The 19371-nt window shown below is 43.3% G+C and overlaps 1 protein-coding gene across 2 annotated transcripts; it reads right to left on the bottom strand.

Moving 5' to 3' along the window:
* Positions 1 to 658: 658 nt before the first annotated feature.
* On the bottom strand, positions 659 to 18858 carry Ogfrl1 (opioid growth factor receptor like 1). Of its 2 annotated transcripts, none has more exons than XM_052192572.1 (7): positions 18421 to 18858; positions 14561 to 14647; positions 14114 to 14195; positions 11073 to 11151; positions 10913 to 10979; positions 10657 to 10802; positions 659 to 4759 (listed from the first exon to the last, which is right to left on the bottom strand). In XM_052192572.1, the coding sequence occupies exons 1-7, from the start codon at positions 18655 to 18657 to the stop codon at positions 4057 to 4059; spliced, it is 1401 nt and encodes a 466-aa protein (XP_052048532.1). In that variant the 5' UTR covers positions 18658 to 18858; the 3' UTR covers positions 659 to 4056. The 2 variants fall into 2 exon arrangements, with proteins under 2 accessions (XP_052048532.1, XP_052048533.1); XM_052192573.1 differs by having other exon boundaries at positions 14114 to 14192; positions 18421 to 18857.
* Between the last annotated feature and the right edge of the window lie 513 nt (positions 18859 to 19371).

Below are 19371 nucleotides of genomic sequence, written 5' to 3' on the forward strand. Positions count from 1 at the left end.
AAGTCAATGCTTAAAGAGGTAAGTAAACAGGCATTGCTAGGCAGCCCTCTTTCCAGTCTTCTTCCCTTAATATGAGCCCTGCCTTGAGTGATTCTAGCCTGTCAAATTTCAGCTCATCCTACCACATACTCATATGCGTGCTCACCCACAGAGACTGGAAAAGGAAAATATTCTAAAAACAACTACTCCCCCATCTTCCTATAACGAGGAATCTTACTCCAAATAGTCATTAAAGAACTGTGCATATAATTATAATTAAGATTTTTTTTTTAAATGCTCTTCTTGTGTTACAAAACAGATTTCAATGGAGCCTGGAGAACAGTTTTACATTTGCTAGACTAAATCACTAAAAGTAATACAAACTTTGACCTTAAAACCACTTTTCAAATATTCTTTGCTCATTTAACCACTTTTAAAAAAACATTTGGCATGTAGGTTTATTTATCAAAATGATTTTTCTAAGAACTACCTTGGTGTATGTTTTTTCCTTCTCACTGTATCCTACCTTCATTCCTGGTAAATTATGAAAATCAGGAGGGGCTATGACATTCATGTATTTATATACGGAACACCAAAAAAACAAGTCTGAAACCTTTCTTAGTAACTCCTGAGTTGTAGATCTTCATTCCTTAAAACTAAAAATTACAATTTCAAAAGCTAAAACAAAATAAAACTATGCAATTTTATTTAGAACTGACAACAAGGCTCGATTTAGAGAAAGCAGATAAGATTTTTTTTCAAGTCAAGATCACTTAAAATTTCCTATGAGAATGAGCTCCAAAAGCCAGAACAATAATCTTAATGTCAGAAACATCTCCACCATACAGAAATATAGAACTATTTATCACCTTATAGTATTTCAAAATATCTTCACATATATTTTTCTCCTCTGAAATATTAAAGCAAAAAAAAATATTAGAAATGCACCAAGCTAGTCAAGCAATATAGCATCTATTTGTTGTGAAATGTAATTTTATTAACAGCTGATACTTTGTATCCTTTCCACTAGTGGTACAACAAAGACCACTTAAGAACATCTGTGGATGCTCCACAATCAATGCTTCTAGCTGATACTTTGTATCCTTGCCGCTTGTGGTACAACAAAGTCCACTTAAGAACACCTGTGGATGCTCTGCAATGCATCTAGTTAGTTGGCCATGCGGCACAGCAGTTTCTGGAACAGATTCTCAGTAAATTACTATAAGCATATGGCGATTTGAAAAACACAAAACATCTAAGTCAAATTTGGACCACTGTTTGTTAGCTAACACACACATAAACACATCATCTATAGATCTTATGTTAAAAAACTATTAAATGTACAAAGTGCTTTTAATAGAAAAAATCGAGATGCTTAATTTTTATCAGCAAAAGGAACGGCTTACTTCAACTTGTTCTTCACCGAGTTGTTTTCTCTGCTATCTACAGACTAAATGGAGGGAACATTGACACGTTATGAATACCCAGTTAAAATAACTGTCACAAGAAAAGGGCCACTATTTTAAATGAAAACCAGGGTGTTCTCCTCTAGAGACTAAGTATTCTCAAATTAAATAGCATAACCTAACAAAACCATTAATAAGGAATAAATACTCTAGAATCTAAATTGTTGAGCGTTTTTATTTCTAAGGGTTCTGATATACTGTAACTTCTAAGTAACTTGGATTGTATTAAATTTTGTATCTGGTAGCTTGTTTTATAAAAAATATTTTTAGTATCTGACCCCATGTCTTATCTTTAAAAGGTTATCTATGTGTATGCGTGTGCTTGAGTGTATGTGCAGCACATGCATGCAGGTCCCACTGCTCCCAGAAGCCAGAACAAGGAGTCAGATCCCCCGGTAGTAAAGGCAATTGTGAACTACACAGTAGAGGCACAGGGAATTGAACCCTGGTCCTCTGGAAGAACAAGAAAAGCTCTTTACCACCAAGTCATCTTTCTAGTCTCCTGTTCTCATGTTCTTTTACTAAACACCTTTAAAGTGGTCTGAATGCTTCATGTGTGTCCAAAATTAAGGTATGTTTATTTAGTTGTTCATACCCCTACATCTCATCCTAAGTTGGCAATCCTCTCTCATTCCTAAACCCAGTGTAAATGTCTATCTACTAAGAACTTTAGATTGTTGCTACAAACACCACACAAGAGAGCATAGGCTCTCCTTCCCTTGAACTGAGTTTAAACCAAGATTATTACCTCAAAATCTTAACACCTCACAAATTGGTACTAATTAAAGTTGATGTAACACATCAGCTAAAGCTGATTATTATCCCTAGAATGATGAAGTGTTTCTTGTCTTACTTACAGGGATATGATTCACAAATAAGTGTGTATCATATTTGTGCCACTATGGTGCACAAATAAAGTCAGGGATAAATAACTGAGTTGTGGATATTTAAAGACAATAAAATCTTAGTTCCAATGGTCTAAGATTAGTGGAAGTATTCTGTAGGAATCACCACGGAAAGTTGTGGGCTGAAGAAGCCAAGAAGACGAGTATATATGGTGTACTACAAAAGAGGAAACAGGCAAAGTTCCCTGGGGTGTGCGGGTTGGAGTGGGTGAAAACATATGGGGCTTTTCTTAAAAGCTAAAGAGAGATTTTTAAAAGTCAATTCATTCTTCAATAACAAAAACAGTAAAAATATTTTCTGCTCATCATTTTGTCTGTATGAATGTTCTGAAGTTCCTATCACAGTGTTTCTGATTGTCTTCTGATTTGTACTAATAATTAGCCATAACACTGTAGAAAATAAAAACTTTTAACCAATGCTATGCAAATCTAATATTTTCTTAAAGTAGGTATATATAATTTCAAACTGTTCTCTGTTTCAAATGACAAATTAAAGATGAATATATACACATAATACTTGAAGGTGAATATATATGAACATACACAGATAATACTTGGCGGTGAACATACACACAGAATACATGAAGATTAAACATACACATATAATACATGAAGATAAACATACACAGAATACATGAAGATGAACATACACACAGAATACATGAAGATAAACATACACAGAATACATGAAGATAAACATACACAGATATTACATGAAGATGAACATAGACAAAGTACACGAGGATGAGATGCACATATACACATGATACATGAAGATGAACATACACACATACATGTAGACACCGTGGACTGGTAACATCAGTATAGTCCTCAGGGTATCACCACACTAATGGTTCAAAGGACAATTTGCTTGTTGACAGTATGAAGTGTCATCTTTTCAGAATGACTAATTCTTTGTGATTTTTATAACATTCCTCAGTGATTTGCATCCATAATCAACTAACAATTTTGTATAGAACAGTCACACAAAAAAATCAAGTCTATTTTTGTTCCTTATTTTTTCACATACACACACAAAAACCATTCTTCCTAAACAATACTGAGAATATTTTTATTATTATGAACATAAAAAAAAATCCTGAAATTAGACTAGTGAAAATCCCCTCTGTTCCACCTGGATTTTGGTACAGGAGAGGATCCTAACGTGTACTAGACAACTTGTGCAGAAGCTGAGAGAGATAGTGATGCTCAAGCAAGAAGAAGAGGGGAGAAGAGGAGGGCAGCAGACCAGTGGGAAGGAAGGACCAGCCACAGCTGCCGCCAACGCTAAGAGCTCCGAGGCACTGTCATCCAGAGAATCCAGATTAGTTTCTGGAAACATCTGGGCACACCTAACTCAGCATCCTTCACTAACTAATCTAAAAGCCAGGTGCTGCCACCTTACCAGAGGGACTTGATGTCTGCAGGGATCTCTTAGGAAAATGCGCCGAGTACCAAATGCTACGGAACTGTGTCTAGACAACTTGAAACTATTTTTAAAGTGACTGTTATATACAGAATTTGAAAACACATCCTAAATATATTCTTTTATTGGATCCAGTCTTAAGACTTCTGATTAAAGGTCCGATTCATTGCCATCCAAAGTAAAAACAGGAGCAAAGGGCTTTCAGCCGAAGTCACAGGTGGCTAACATTTTAAACGTGACCTCATCTCCGGCCTTCAGCACAGCAGGTTTTTTTACTCCCTTAGCCAGGACTGGTTTGTGGGTTTGCGACATTTTGCTGTGCCACCACCTCAGCATCACAACCGGTATTTTCAGTATTTTCAGAGTCTTTGCTCTGGTTTTCCCCTTCTCCATCCTTCTCAGAAGAAGTTGGACATTCCCCCTTTCCCGCGGTTTCAGTGCCAGTGGTTTTCTCCGGTGGAGAATCGGATTGGTCGGCAGCACTGTCTTTCTCCGCGTGTCTTGGCTTGGAATCCTCACTGCTGGGATCGGGGCTCAGCTTGTCTGCCTCCTCCCCAGGCTCTCTCGGTGCTCCCTTTTTTTCTTCCACTGTTTTGCTATTTAAGTGAGCTGGGACCGAGGCATTCTGGGAGTCCTTGGACTTCTTGTGCGCAGAAGTTTGACCATTCGAGCCGGAAGCGGGCAGAGTAGGTGTTTTCTGAGCTTTGCCTCGCTCTGGTTGGTCTTTCTTAGGCGGCCCCCAGATGAAATTCTCTGACGGTGTGTAATGCTTCTGGGCAAACCTTAGGAGCTTTCTCCTCTCTCTTCGGTCTCTAATCGTATAAACAAAGTACTCCAGAGCACTCTGCTTAATGTTGGGAATGGTATTTTCCACCAGAGCCTCGTGAAGAATGAATTTTACCAGAGGAGATTTAAAACTCTCGTACCCCAGCTCACCAAGGCTTTTAAGAATTCGCGTAATTCTTAAATAGTTGTGCTGAGACCTGAAGGAGAGAATTGAATAAAATGAGAGAAAAGAATCAGAAGAAAAGTAGGAAAATCCAAACTACTGAGAAGACGTTTATGGAAATACAAAGCAAGAAAATAAGTCTTAGAGCGCCTCTAACGCAAAAAAAATAAAAAAAAATGTATTTTATTTAACATACATGAAACTTAACAGTGTACTATAACAGCTGTGAAACTCAAATGTTAAAACAAACTCTCCTCTTTAAGAGACGAATCAACATAAAGAATCACTGAGATTGACCGTGTCCTTGCTGGTGTTAATTTATTAATGTCACTGAAGATGAGCGTTCTACAAGAGTAGCTTCACACAGACAGCCAAGCATCAGGTTAGCTGATGCCTCCTTAAGAAAAGTAGTGACCAGGGTACAAGATGAGCCGGTGAAGGAGCCTCTATTATGGTAATAGAGTAGCCTTTATTATGGTAATGTTCTAAAAGCTCTGCTTCTTTAATTAGTTATTATTGTCTCTTACCACACCTAACTTAGAAATCTCATCATGGAACAAAACAGAGGAAGTGGAGGGATCTGTACAATTTATGACTGCCACCTACAGGGAACAAAGGTAATCCTTTGTGACATCAAAGACAAAGACGTATGCTTCTGGTCACAGGTAACCAGGGCTAAACAGAGACACACTAGCTAACAGATGAACGGTATCATTAACAGGAACGACCGAACAACCCGCAAACTCCAGAAAGCAGCACTCGGTCCTCTGTCTGCCTAGAAGAATTCTGACAAAGAAAACAAAACTATGCGGCAGAGCCTGCCTCACCCTAGTTTTCTTCCTGCGGTGCTTTGAAAAGGAGTGACCCCATGAGTGTTGGAATGTCTGGCATAGGGGGTGGCACTATTAGGAGGTGTGGCCTTATAGGAGGAAGGGTCACCATGGGGGTCGGCTCAGGGACTTTAAAGCCAAAACCAGACTCAGGGTTGTCCTCTTTCTGCTGCCCGCTGACCCAGAGGTAGACCACTCTAGTACCAGGTTTGCCTCAATGTGATCATGCTTCCCTGCACAATGATGGATAAAGGACTAAACCTCTGGACCTGAGACAGTTCCTTAACTGCGATGGAAGGTATGATGCCCATCTCACCTCAGTGTTTACACCTGTAAAACGGGGGAAGAAGGGATCTCAATCTCACTGCCCCGTTGCAAAACTGAAAGGAGATGATACAAATGAAGGGCATGAACAAACTCAGTAAATACGGACATTATTTAGAACTATCCTGTGTGCATGAGTTCATGTATGCAGTGGTAAGTGTGAGTGTGTGTGTGGTGGTGGTGGGGGGGGCTATGCACATAAGTGTTTGCAAGCGATTCCTCTGGGATTATAAGCACGTTGTCACCTATCCCTCAGGTGTTAGCATGATTGTCAGTCTGACTGTCCTCTATGACAACAGATTTAGGATTGAGTAACAGCACATCTGAATTCAGTTGAACCTGCTCTCTCCATCTTTGCCGGCCTTGCCTTATTAAAAAGCTTCAGTTTTACTAAGAACAACACTGATTCTGAGCATACACTCCCGCCACATGACACTTACACCTTTGTCTTTCAAACTCAGGCCTTGTCTGGATTAGCATTTTCCAGACTTAGTCACAATTCATAATGAGAGACCCCAACTCAATGTTTTTAGACCCCTAACAACTAGCCCAGTACAGAGTAACTTGTTTTTCTGCTTTCAGCTTGAGAAAGATAGCCCACCCTGTTCCAGGAACTAGTGCACCACATTCTTGACCCAACTGGTGTCCTGCTCAAAGTTTAACTATACAATGCCCCAAGGATGTTTGCTCCAGATAATCTCTAACCTTCCTTAAGGCATAAACTATAGCCTGACTTTCTCTTTCTGTACTTTCCCCATTCCGACCACGATTTGTCCTCCACCCCTTGCCTTGTGATTTTTGTCCTCCAGCCCTTGCCTTGTGATTTTCCCCTTTAAATACCCCTGACTTCACTAGCTCAGGGTCTAATTCCTCTACCCCTGTGTGGGATATGCGCTCGACCCCAGTGCACTGGTTTCCTGGAAACCTCGTGTGATTGCAGCAAGGATGGTTTTTCATGAGTTCTTGGGGGTCATGTTATCCTGCGATTTGAGTGAGGGTCTCCCCTCTCCAGGGGTTTTTCAATAACTCACCTCCCCAGCCTTGTTCAGCTGAACACACACACACACACACACACACACACACACACACACACACACACCTGGCTGAACCCTCAAGGACCCTCTCCTCTGTTACAGAACCATGTCTGATGTTAGCAGGTTGGGCATATATTTACCCAAGCTTGCTACCCAACAGAACTAGTGCTTGCTTCTAACTTGCTAAATTCTGTTTTGTATCAGACACTGAACTCTCTTGAAAGCACTGTACACATCTGCCTCGGCTTCCAGAAAAGCTTGAGTTTTTTATTAGAAGTAATTACCAAACACCTGGGAATGCTGCAAAAAGATGTCAAATTATTAAAGATATTCAAATACAGAGTTTCTGGTCCATTTTAATAAATGGATACAGACAAAATAAAAATTGGTATTATTTGAGTTAAACAACTACTGGAATAAAAAAATTGTTATCTACATTCTTTTGTATCTTTCCCCCAAGAGTATTATTTTAAAATTTATTTTGTAACCCAAAGGGTGAAATTCAGCACATATGTCTCAGTTTTATGAATCTGTAAAATTTAAATTTTTAAAAACGTATTTTTGTGTCTGTGTGTGTCTGTTTAGTTTATATGTGTCATGTGTGCAAGAGCCAAAGAAGGTCAGAAGAAGGTACTTGATGCACAGGACTTAAGTTATAGACAGGTTGAACTGCCACTAGGGAGTTAGGGACCACACCCTGTTCCTCTCCAAAAGCAGTAACTGCTCTCCACTGTTGTGAAGACACTAATCCACTAACAACAAGGGTGATTTAGCTGTCACATTCACGTAGGGTTCTTATATTGAAAGAATGTATTGCAACTGGCTTCATAAGAATAAGGGGTGGAGAAGACAGGCAGACTACTTAAAAGAAAGGGTGCACTACGACCCCAAGATCTGCAAGGAGGAACCATGTCTAGGAGAACCAGCATTTGCATATATATTCATTGGTATTTACATATTCACAAGTTTAAGCCTTTATGTAACCGAGGAAAAAGAAGTTTGAAAAACCTGAGCAGCTGAGGAAAGTAATGATTAGGATTCTAGAACAAAATTGTCTATAAAACAAAGGAATCGGTCGTTTCAGGACTGCTTGAAAGAAATGTCACAATGGAAGGCAATATGCCTGGCAGTGGCCTCTCACCTTAATCCCTGCACATAGGAGGCAGAGGCAGGTGGATTTTTGAGTTCAAGGCCAGGGAAGGGAGGAAGCGGCTGGTATGGAGACAAAGGGCGGTGCTGACTTTATCAGGAGACCAGATAGATCTAGAGAAGGCACAGCTGGGGGAAATCCAAGAGACTCAACTCAGCCCAGGAATCCTAGCTCATCACAAACGTGACCTGGCCAGCATCTTAGGGGTAGATTTGCACACCTGTACTTAAACAGCCGAACACCTTTCACCACTTTTATCCAGGTCACTTCTTCGTTCAATTTCACTTCGGTTTACTCCGATTAAACAGTTTTCCTCCACTGAGTTATAAACACAACCAAGCCCTGCCCAGCCTACTGTAAAAAGCTCAAGATGTCACCCAGCTTCAATCACAGATGAGCATGACATTAAGAATGGATCACGAAAGAATCCAAATGAAAGTAGAGAGATCCATCTATATCACTCCATGTCATCTGCTCAAACCTAATCAATAAAAACTGTGGTGATGAAAAAGCCAGAAGTCCCAGAAGGTGGTAAGATGATGCCAAAAATGGTGGCAAATTTGGAGTCAACCTATACTCAGAGATCTGATCTCAAAGATAAATAAACAGAAAAGCCTTACAGGGAATGGAGGTTTGGCTCCCTGTAACTCCACCTGCATTAGGCAGTTCACAACTGCCTGGGGACCCCAGTTCCAGGGGATCTGACGCCCTCTTCTGACTTCTAGAGGCACACACGTGCACACATGTGGCACACCCAGAGACAAGCAGGCACACATATCTATATGTAAAAAAAAAAATTAATTTTTATTTTATTTTTCTCCCTAGGAGAGTCCACCCAGAGCTGGGAAAGCAGAAGGTTATTGGATGGGAGGGAGGGAGGGAGGTAGCTTGCTAGTTGGACAGAGCGGGAAGGCTGTGAGTTCAGGCCATTCTTCATCAGAGGCTAAGAGAGGACCTAATTGAATAAAGCCTCTGAAAAGGGCTCTGGTCTGGACTGTAAACAAAAAGACCTAGCAATGATACCCGAGGGGGGCTTTGAGACTTCTTCACTCACATTCTGTTCATGACTTATTCCTTTAGCACCAATGCACCAAAACAAAAATGTCATTCCAAGCAAAAAATAATAACACAAGGATAGAGGCGGGTACCCGAAGGGTGAGGTGTGAGGGTCATTGGCCAAAACCTCACTTGCAGATAGCTTTTTTCAGCAGTATGATAGAGAAACCACCCAGACATGGCTACCTGCATCAGATAGGCAGACACATGCATCTGTCCCACGCTTCCGTTAGCTTCAGTATCAACCTTTAACCTGAGCCCTAAGTCAGTAAGTCTCCGGCCAGGATCATGAAACTCCGTGTCCATATATTTATTCAAGGCTTTGGCTGAACCTCCAGTTTTAACAGTGTTACTTACGACAAAGAAAAGAGAAGCCTCAACACGAATATTTTACTCCCTTTACCAAAGTGGAGGGGAATTCTGGAAAAAATTTTAAAGAGCTGATGCCAAAACTCTGACTGTTTTTGCCAAAGAGAAATTGCTTGCCTTAGTTTTTTTTTTTCCTTAATACTTACCCAGTTCAGCTAATTATAAGGTACTAAAAAAAGTTTCTTAAAATTGTTAGTTTTATAGTCCAGTACTCATAAGTCACTCTATAATTAAAAAGGAAAAAAAATCGGTGTGCACATGAAGAAAATATTTTTAAAATGGAACTTTGGTTATAAGTATTAATCACCATTACACATATCCAAGCAAGAGTACAGTCGAACCCGTCCAAGAAAGCTGCTCGACTTTCGATTTTGTAATTAACCAGAAGTAGGTCCTTGTCCTTTACCTAATTCATGAACACAACTGTGCTTCTCCCTCTACTTTAGAAGTATGGCCACATCAAATGAACCCATTTTTAATACATCACAGAATGCATTTGTGAATGTAACCTAAGAAGTTTGCATGCATGAAGATATTACAAACAACGTGTACCCCCATAGCCTAAGACAGAGAACATATAAAAACCATAAGCAAGCAATAGCTATACACTCCTTGAAACGTCGCATACATAAGGAGAGAAGTTACGCTGGGCTGTAGGCAGAGGACTCAAGAGGAAACCACTCTGGAGCACACCAGCCAGCACTCTGTCGAACTGCTTCATTGTCACTCCTATGCTTTGTTTTGGAATGCCCGAGATGGAATGAACACATTTCGGACTAGATTTTGATTCCGATTCCTAATGGCTAACTAGTCCTATGCCCGACAGCTAGCCAGTCCTATGTCCAATATCTGGTCATATCATTTCATTCTTGTTTCCTCAATACTTACAATTGGACAATGTCTAGTTAGCTACACCCAATACCTAGAGCTGGTCCTGTGTCCGGTAACTAGCTATTTCAATGCCCAAAGCTATGGCTGCCTGTGTTCAAATGCTAGCTGTCCCTAAGTCCAGTCCTACGCCCAACAGCTAGCCTATCTGGAACCCAACGGCTAGCTATTTCCATGCCCAACAGCTAGCTAGACCTATGCTAATGGCTAGCTATTCCTACCTTCCAGAGAAAGGAGCCGCAGGAAAAGGCCAGAGGCTTACCACTGGGTCTTTACTTACTCATTCAGATGTTGAAATCTTTCTTGCCAGTTTCCAGCCCGAGCAACATTTCCAGTTTTATCAATCAGCTTTATTCCAAAAAACTCTAGCATCATTTTATAAGCCAAGAGAAATCTTCTGATTGCTTCCTTTGTTTTTTTGAATTCCTAATATAAGAAGAGGGGGGAGAAAAGTCAAATGACTCAGTAGCTATCGGGACAATAAAATAATGGTATTATTTGGCTACCTTCCATAAGGTGAACTGAAGTTGCATTACCTCAATTTCATATGTGGTTAATTCTTTAGCATAAAAGTTCAAGCCTTGTTCTCTCAGGGGAAAAAGCCTGGTTTGTTAAAAAAAAAATAACAATCTTCAATTAACGTCTTAAAAACATATTAAACAGGATACCGGTCAAGGTGGAAATGACTTTACTGACCATTGGATGTAAGTGTGGTTGTGCTCCAGCTTTTCGTAGTCCCCTTTCCACTTATTTAGAACCTCTTCAATGTAAACACCTACATGGCAAATATTGAGAAAAATGAACCATTCATTAAAAACATGGTGACGGCATTAAAACATATGAGTCACATGAGGTTTTGTGTTTGTTTGTTTTTTGTTTTTTTTATGTGTTTGTGTTTGTTTTTGTTTTGAGACAGGGTTTCTCTGTGTAGTCCTGGCTATTCTGGGACTCACTCTGTAGACCAGGCTGGCCTCAAACTCAGAAATCCACCTGCCTCTGCCTCCCAAGTGCTGGAATTAAAGGCATGCACCACCATCGCCCAGCTCATTAGTTTTATATTAAAGCGTTCAGTTTAAAAGCAACACACAAGAATAATCAATCCTAAAAGAGGAACATCCTATGCCACACCACATGCCCAGTAATGTAAAAAGCCCAATTAAAATAAAAAATAGCAGCATCTCAGATTACAGAAGTTTAAACTGAGTGATGCACAGAGGATGGCAAATGATGGCCTAACAATCGTTTTGTAAATAAAGTTTTATTGGCACACCATTTTTATGCTGCTCACACATGCAGGCTTGAGTGTTTCAATGGACTATTCTCAAAAGCCTAACATATTTGCTATCTGCCTCTGTGCAGGAAAACTATTCCAAACAACATTACCATCCTCGCATGACTAACAGGAAAACACTGCTCTTAAGTGGAACATTTGTTCAGAGCTTCACATTAGTAAATTAATAATAACGACAACTTGTTCAATGTCACATACTAGTTACAAAGTCACGTGGGAGTGGAACACAGGTCGTTGTGCTGGCAGGAAGCAAGCCTTTCACAATAGCCCATGCTCTGCAATAAGAACTTAATAAAATCCTCGTGATTCTCAAGTCTGTTAAGGTCCCTATGCTTGGCCAGCTAGCTGAAATCTTACAGAAAGCAAACAAAATCAACGACGACGACAACAACAACAAGGAAACAAAAACCAAAAACACACCCACAACTCATCTGCTTGTTTCCTCAAAGATCAGCAGCTTGTCGCCGAGGCCCCTCCCAGAATTCTGTGTAGAGTCACATCATTTTTCCTGTCATTATTAACACGCTGGCGTCATTTTCCTCTGTGGCTTTTTTTTTTTAAACCATCAGTAAATACACTGCATTACACCCTCCAGACTTCTGAGATACCGAAAAGTTCAAGTTTACTGGATTTTCTCATTTCAGCAACAGTCCTCAGGACAAAATGTCAGGATCCCCATTTCTGAAAGACCACATCCAAACTTTGAGCCCTCTTTCGGCATTCCCACGAGTCTCTCCCCTCCATGATCCCGGGAAACATTTGTGTCTTAGGGGTTCAGATTGCTTTGACAGAGCCATGACCAAAAGCAACACTGGGAGGAAGAGACTTAATACCTCTCACACTTCTGCGGCACAGTCCACCACTGAAGGGAAGGACGGTCAGAAACTCAGCACAGGAACTGAAGCAAAGGCCAGAGAGGAATACCACTTACTAGCTTACTCCGGGTTGCTATTTTATACCTTCTGTTGTGATTATAAAAAGATAAAGAGCTATTAAGATATGTTCTATGGGGGGTGTGGTAAGGTGTGGGGGAAGGGCATACGGGAGGGGCATGCCAAGGCATCCCTTCCCCCTGAGGGACCAGCCATACAGTGGTATAGCATAGAATAGAATTTATTCAGGGCATGGGGAGGGGGGTTAAGAGGGTAGTAGAGGCAGAGAAAGGAAGAGAGAGAGAGAGGAGAGTAAGAGAGAGAGGGAGAAAGAGAGAGGGAGGAGAGTAAGAGAGGGGGGGAGAGACAGAGAGAGGATAAGAGAGGGGAGAGGCAGGTATCCCCTCTTACTGGGGCTAGGCCTACCTGGCTATTGCCAGGTAACTGAGGAGTGGAACTTAGACAGAATCCTAACACCAGCTGGGCACACCAGCCGGGATGGCATTGCCTGTGGTGAGGCACACATTAGTTATCACTCCAAAAAAATGTCCCACAGTCTAGCCCACAGGCCAATCTGGGGGGCATACTTCCTTAGCTGAGGCTCCCTCTTCCGGAAGGAACGACTCCAGTGTGTGTCGGTTGACAAGAAGCTAGCCAGCACAGCTCACAATCTAGGACCTTCACAAGCTGATTCACAGGGCTCTGAATGCCACTCACTGAGGCGCCTGAGGGCAGTGAAACCCAGTCAGGATACCTCAGGGAACTTCTAAGGAGTGCACCTGGCTTTATGCTTGCCTGCATGCCATTCAGATACCCACTGTGAGGCACAGCGTGCTGCCTCAGTTTTTTGCTTATGAGTCTGTAATCAAATTACCATAGCAACTGCAAGGTTTTGCTATGGGCTTGGGAAAGCGCCTCTTCTAGGAGGGAGGGCATATGGGTGTGAACTGTGCACATTTCTTTGGCGTGGTTTGAACTGGGATTGCTGTAGCCCCACAACCCTTCATTTTGAAAAGGGACAGAGTTAATTCTAAAGACAAACACCATATTTACTCATCTTCAAAGCCATTTTTAGAAAGAACCCCAAGCCCTGGATCTTAGTTCCACTCTAAAATCAACTCAGTGACCCAGAAAGTCAGTCATTCAGGTTTCAAATCCCAATAACCACATCTTCAAGATGAAAAAGCTGAATGTGACCCCCTCCAAAGTCTAATCACTAAAAATTCAATAAATGTATAAATTCTCTCCTCTTTTCTGCTCATCCCCACAAATGAAAGAAACTAAACCAAACCTGCCAACAGAAACCCTGCCTCTCCTACCTTGTCAGTAACCAACATGAAACACAGATAATGAGAAGGTGCAGCTAACCAATATCTATTTCTCCACAGCTCACTAAATGGATGGAGGCAAGCCTTAAACCCAGGGCTCTGGGAACACATCAGCCTGCATGACAAGGCAAACCTAGGTAACCATCCAACAAATGCAGCAAGAACCCAGGAAGCCCAGAACAAGGGAAGGACACCCGGGTTCTGTTATTGTTTAAAACTTGCTTGTTATCAAGGTGGCTTACTCACCATCCGGCTTAAACGGGATTTTATTCTTATAAAAGCGCAGGTTGCTTAAGTCATTTTGATATCGGATATCTTTGAAGTTCTGCTAAAGGAAAAGATAAATTAATCTCCGGTGTATGGAAGCATGTGCACACCACAAACACACACACACACACACACACACACACCACACACACACACACACCACACCATACACACCACACACACAAACAAACACACACACACCACACACACACCACACCACACACACCACACACACAAACACACACACACCACACACACAAACACACACACACCACACCACACACACCACACACACCACCCACACCCACACCCACACACACACAGGTGCAAGGACCCTTCTGACATGTTTGTTTACTGGCAGAGTAAAATCAGAAAAACAGAAAGACAAGTTTACATTTAAAAAGAAAAGGCATCTCGCCCTCTTACTGGGTACTGATGTCGGTACTTGTACAGATCCCTCGCTGCATAGAAGCTTCTCTTTGGCTTAGCATTTCCTTCCGTGGACTCGCCACCCTAGGGCACAAAGTGAGACTCCACTTACACACTGAGAAACTTCTGGAACAAACTTAAAATTGTCAACCTCCATAAAGAACCCTGAGCATTTGTAACACGCCCAGATAAAGGAAACTATTCTTTCACTGTCATAATGTTTATCAGCAGGGCTTGCTAGCACCAACCTGCCTTATTTGCACTAAAAACTTTTGTCCTAGGGTATATCACTAGCTAAAAATCTTTAGAAGTCTGTTCAATGCCTTTGGAGGGTAAATGCTAGGGACCAGTATCAATCCAGAACATCAGTCAGCACGAAGTGAAAACGTGTTCTACCGGATGGTATACAATGGAGCCTATGACCATGTTTATTTTCTAGGGTGTCATGAAAGGGTTAAGTTGGTAAATCAATTCTATGTGGAAGATTCCCATTAAATTCGCATCTCCTGGCTGCGCCTGAAAGTCAGGCAATATTTATGAAAGGAAAAGAGGGCTTTAAACTAAATTAGCTTTCTAAACTACTTCAAAGCACCATCACAAACAGACAAGGCATGAGTAATCATCTGCCCATTCAGTGATCAGTGGGCTAGAAATCAACAAACTTGACATACATACACAGAGCTGTCGGGTGGAATGAACACTGAAGTACTTTATATGTGGTGGCTCGCTCATGCTGTTTGCGAAGGGCCAGCACTGTGAGGTCATTTTAAACGAATTAGGCGCAGGTCTAATAACCTCTAGTTATCCAGACCTTATGCTGCATGGCAAAATGCATTTGTCCAGTGACACTCAGGACCATAAGACGGAACACGATGAAAGGGACCTCGGTGCTGAAATATGAATATTCATCAAGAAGTCTGTCCCCAACCCTTTGTCTCATCCCCTCCCACCTTCTGTCTGTCTGTGTTGACAGACTGGTATCTTCTAAGCAGTTTTCGCGAGTTTCTGAAGTGGTGTGATTTCTCACTCTTACTACAAGTACAGAGATACTTTAACACCAAGTCCTCTGCTGTTTAACAGTAGTTACACTGTCATGTTATATAAGCAAGGAAAAGCTCAAATTCTGGTGCTGGCCACACTTTTCAAAATAGCTCTGCCTCGCAAGGTTCGGAATCTACTTAGCCTGAGCTATAGCCACACGCACTTGCAGACAGCATGTTCCCGTTTACAAAACACGTCCATGCAACATGCCTGACTTGGATATGAGTGTCAGCATTTTGGTAACAAGGTTGCTGAAACTCAAGAGGAACAGAACAAGGCTCACTGCAACCTTGTAAGAACTCACTGCTTTTACATCAGACTAATTGGGTCTGAACCAGTTCTGTCCCTGCTAGAAAGTGATGAGTATTTGAAAAATCCTGTTCTGAAGATCAACGGCCCAAGTATCTGGAGCCGGTAGAGTAAGATGAGGCTTGGGTTCCGCTCCTTAATATTTGTGAATATTAGCTAAATCTTAGCTTTATCATCTGTGAAACGAAGCTAATGACTCATGCCCTGTCTGTTCCCCAAAACTACCATGTAAATGATGGAATCCTTCAACCTGTCAGCATCTGTCCTGTTCACTTCTGTATCCTGGCTGCTTGTACCTCCTCAGCAAAGATTCTGCTCCTAAACACTCCCCTCCCATGCATCATCAAAACTTCCTTCTTCCAAACCATTCCCTGCAACCACCAACCATGCTGTAATCTCTCCAATCGTAAGCATCATGTCCACCCTGACCCAGGTCGACCCTGCTTGCGGACTGTGTTGCTGAGGCACGGTGCATACTCTCTCTCGTCTTCTACAGCCCACCACCTAAATAACACTCTGTCCACCACAGCATTGCTTTGAAATGGGACTATTAGGAACTTTCCAAATAAATCTCCATCTACTCAGATCATGACTCAGGGGCCATTCCCAGGTGACTTCCCAGCAGCTCTGGATTCCTTAAGGCCCTCCACCCTGAAGTAGTTAACACTTTGCTGTCAGAACACCACTTTCCTGTCTTCCTTCCTGTACCACAGCTGCCCTCTTTTCTGGTTCCTCCTCTTAATCACACCCCCAATAGAGAGTGAGAAGCCTTAACCTCATCCCTCACGACTCCTTGATGACCTCTTACCTTGCATTGATTTTTTTTTAAGTACAACTAATCCTAAATACCTGCCTATAGCTCCAGTCCTAGACCGAGTGAGTATCTATTTATTGAGAGCATTAACGACTCACCCATCCATTGGGATGTCTAATAGGACGGAAAACTTAGCACAAGCCTTGACTTGATCCCTGAAGCATCTTTCGCCCCAAATTTCCTCACCTCAGTTAATGGTACCATCTTTTGTCTAACGTTTACAGAGATGGATGAGAGCAAAGACAGCAAGAATGAGAAGCACACTTTAAAGTAAGTCTGCAACCTACTTTAAAGGGGGAACTGACCGGTCCACACAGTGGGCAAATAGGGTGAGGAATCAAAACAACGGTCACGATTATTTAAGGCATCTGGTGGAACTTCCGGGAACAAAAATTAACAATTAAAGGATGTTCTACTCTTACTTGGGTTGCAGACCATTGGCTGAAATGTTATTTTACAATTGACCTAGTTAATTGGATTACCAAGTTTTTTATTGTTGTTGTTGTTTTGTTTTTTAATGCCAAACTTCTCGGTGGCTGTTTACTTGGGAGACAAATGTGAGGATTACACGCTGATGTGGCAAGCAATACTGTTTCGGGGTTGAGCACACAATACTAATACTAAGTGCAAAATACAATCCGGAACACAAGGACGGCCACGAATCTCATCAGCAGGGGCAAGGCTCCCACTTTGGCCACAGACATACTTAAGTTTGCGTCTTTCTCTCCCTATATGCTCTGGGCAAGATTTTCTCTGAAAGTTTCTCACAGTTCTTCAAAATGAGGACTTAAAACGGACCGCCCAGCCCATGCGAAATGACATTTCATTCAATAACACGCTCGATTAGCTCGGATGGGAAGGAAGGCTCGATCTTCCTCTCAAGGTGATGCTTCCCCTAAAGTCACATTGGACTTTGGGCTCCATTTTCTTCAAGTTGTGAAAGGGAGGCCTAATACAGAACCAACAACCTTAAACGCTACAGACTTCTTTAAAAATATACAGTTCCTCCTTTTAAAAGTTTCTGAAGCCACAAAAGGTGAAGGGACAGAGACGACGGACGCCACCTATCTCTCTTCTAACCTATCTACCTAATTATATTGGTCAACTGATTGAAGCTTGGTTGGATCAACAAGTCTTCTGGGTGAAACAAAATATTAAAGGACTACTCGAAGTCGTCGAAAGGTCTCTCTTGGGGAAAAGAACGGGGTGTTATTTTAAGTTTGCCCAGGAACCTTCTGAGATACTTTTAATGGCTGTGGACCCTCGCTGGGAGGAGGAGGCTGCAGGGCAACTGCATTTGTCTTGATCTGAGTAATATTTTAATTTTTTTAAAAAATGAAAACAAAAAAATCAATGACCACGCACCGGCCGGGTCCTTACAATCTTCTATTTTTAGTCTAGTTCCTCCCACCCCACCTTCGCATCACCCAGCTGCGCTGCAGAGGCAAAGAGAAAACCGAGAGGAGTCGGGTTTGCCTGGAGGGACTTCCCTGCGGGGCTCACAGCAAGGCCCTCGGGCCAGCAGCGAGCCACCAGGCGATCCTTGGCACCGCAGGCTCCCCTAGGTCGGATACCCGGGCCAAGCAAGCCGAGCATCCCGCCCTGCATCCCCGGGGAAGCCATACACAGTCCCCATCCCCGGTGCCGGGCGCACGACCCCGCCGGGCCCACCGTGGGTACCGGGGCCGCGTACCTGCTCCGCGCCCACCGCCTCGGCGTGGTCCTCGGGCTCGGGGCTGGCGCTGGGCCGCCCTCCAGCTCTCTCGGGAGGCTGCTCGGGCTGCTCCGGCTCGTCGTGCTCCTGGCCCTCGACACCGCCTGCCGGCCCCGGCTGCTCGGGCTCGGGCTCCGAGTCGGTCTGCCAGGTGGAGTCGCAGTCTTCCACGGTGGTGGGCTCGCGGAAGCTGACCCCGCCGAGCAGGTTGCCCATTGAAGAGGCGGCGGCGGGCGCCAGCTGCGGCAGCGCGCTAGGGCCCGGGCATGGCCGCGCTCCGCTCGCTCGGGGCGCCGGCGGCAGCTCGACCGGCCCGCGCCGCACAGCTCAGCGCGGCCGCCGGCGCTCGGGCGCACAGGCGGGGAGGAGCCGGGCGCCCCGGAGCCGCTGCCGCACGCGTCCCAGCCCGCCCATCTCGCCCATCCCGCCGCCGCCCCGCCCCGCCCCGCCCTAGCGGGGCCAATCCACTCCTGAACGCGCTGGACCAGCTCCACCAGGACGCGCCCCCATCCTCGGTCCCGAGAGTGGCCAGGGGTCATCTGCCCCGCCCCCTGTGGGCCGGGATCCGCCCCCTTGGGGCTCCTCCCAGTCAAACTGGATGCCTGATCCCGCCCAGGTCAGAGAGTGGAAGGAGGTGTCTCTATCAGCAGGCGGGTGCTGCTCACACCCCTGCCCCCACCGGCTGGTGCAAGAGGAAGACAAATTAGCAGCCACAGAAGACAAAAGCTAATCGTGACAGTGCACCCTCTAAACAGGAAATCCAAGCTTCAGGAACAGTACTTAAGGTTACCTAGAGTCCCTGCGGGTCTATAAAATAAAAGTCAGAACTCTCTGTTCCCTCATCTAAAAAGCAAACTTCTCTCGAAACAAAGGAGCAAAAAGAATTAGACCTGCACATTTATTTCATCAGTAAATAGTCCACATTTGTGC

The sequence above is a fragment of the Apodemus sylvaticus genome, chromosome 9 (assembly GCF_947179515.1).
Source record: "Apodemus sylvaticus chromosome 9, mApoSyl1.1, whole genome shotgun sequence".
NCBI classification, from domain to species: Eukaryota; Metazoa; Chordata; class Mammalia; order Rodentia; family Muridae; genus Apodemus; species Apodemus sylvaticus.

Excerpts from the sequence above, each read along its gene's own strand:
- Ogfrl1 (XM_052192572.1), bottom strand. The coding sequence starts at position 18,657 with ATGGGCAACCTGCTCGGCGGGGTCAGCTTCCGCGAGCCCACCACCGTG. Across the intron at positions 14,648-18,420 it reads AGGCGGTGGGCGCGGAGCAG|GGTGGCGAGTCCACGGAAGG; the intron begins GTACGCGGCCCC and ends TTTGTGCCCTAG. Across the intron at positions 14,196-14,560 it reads AGTACCGACATCAGTACCCA|CAGAACTTCAAAGATATCCG; the intron begins GTAAGAGGGCGA and ends CTTTTCCTTTAG.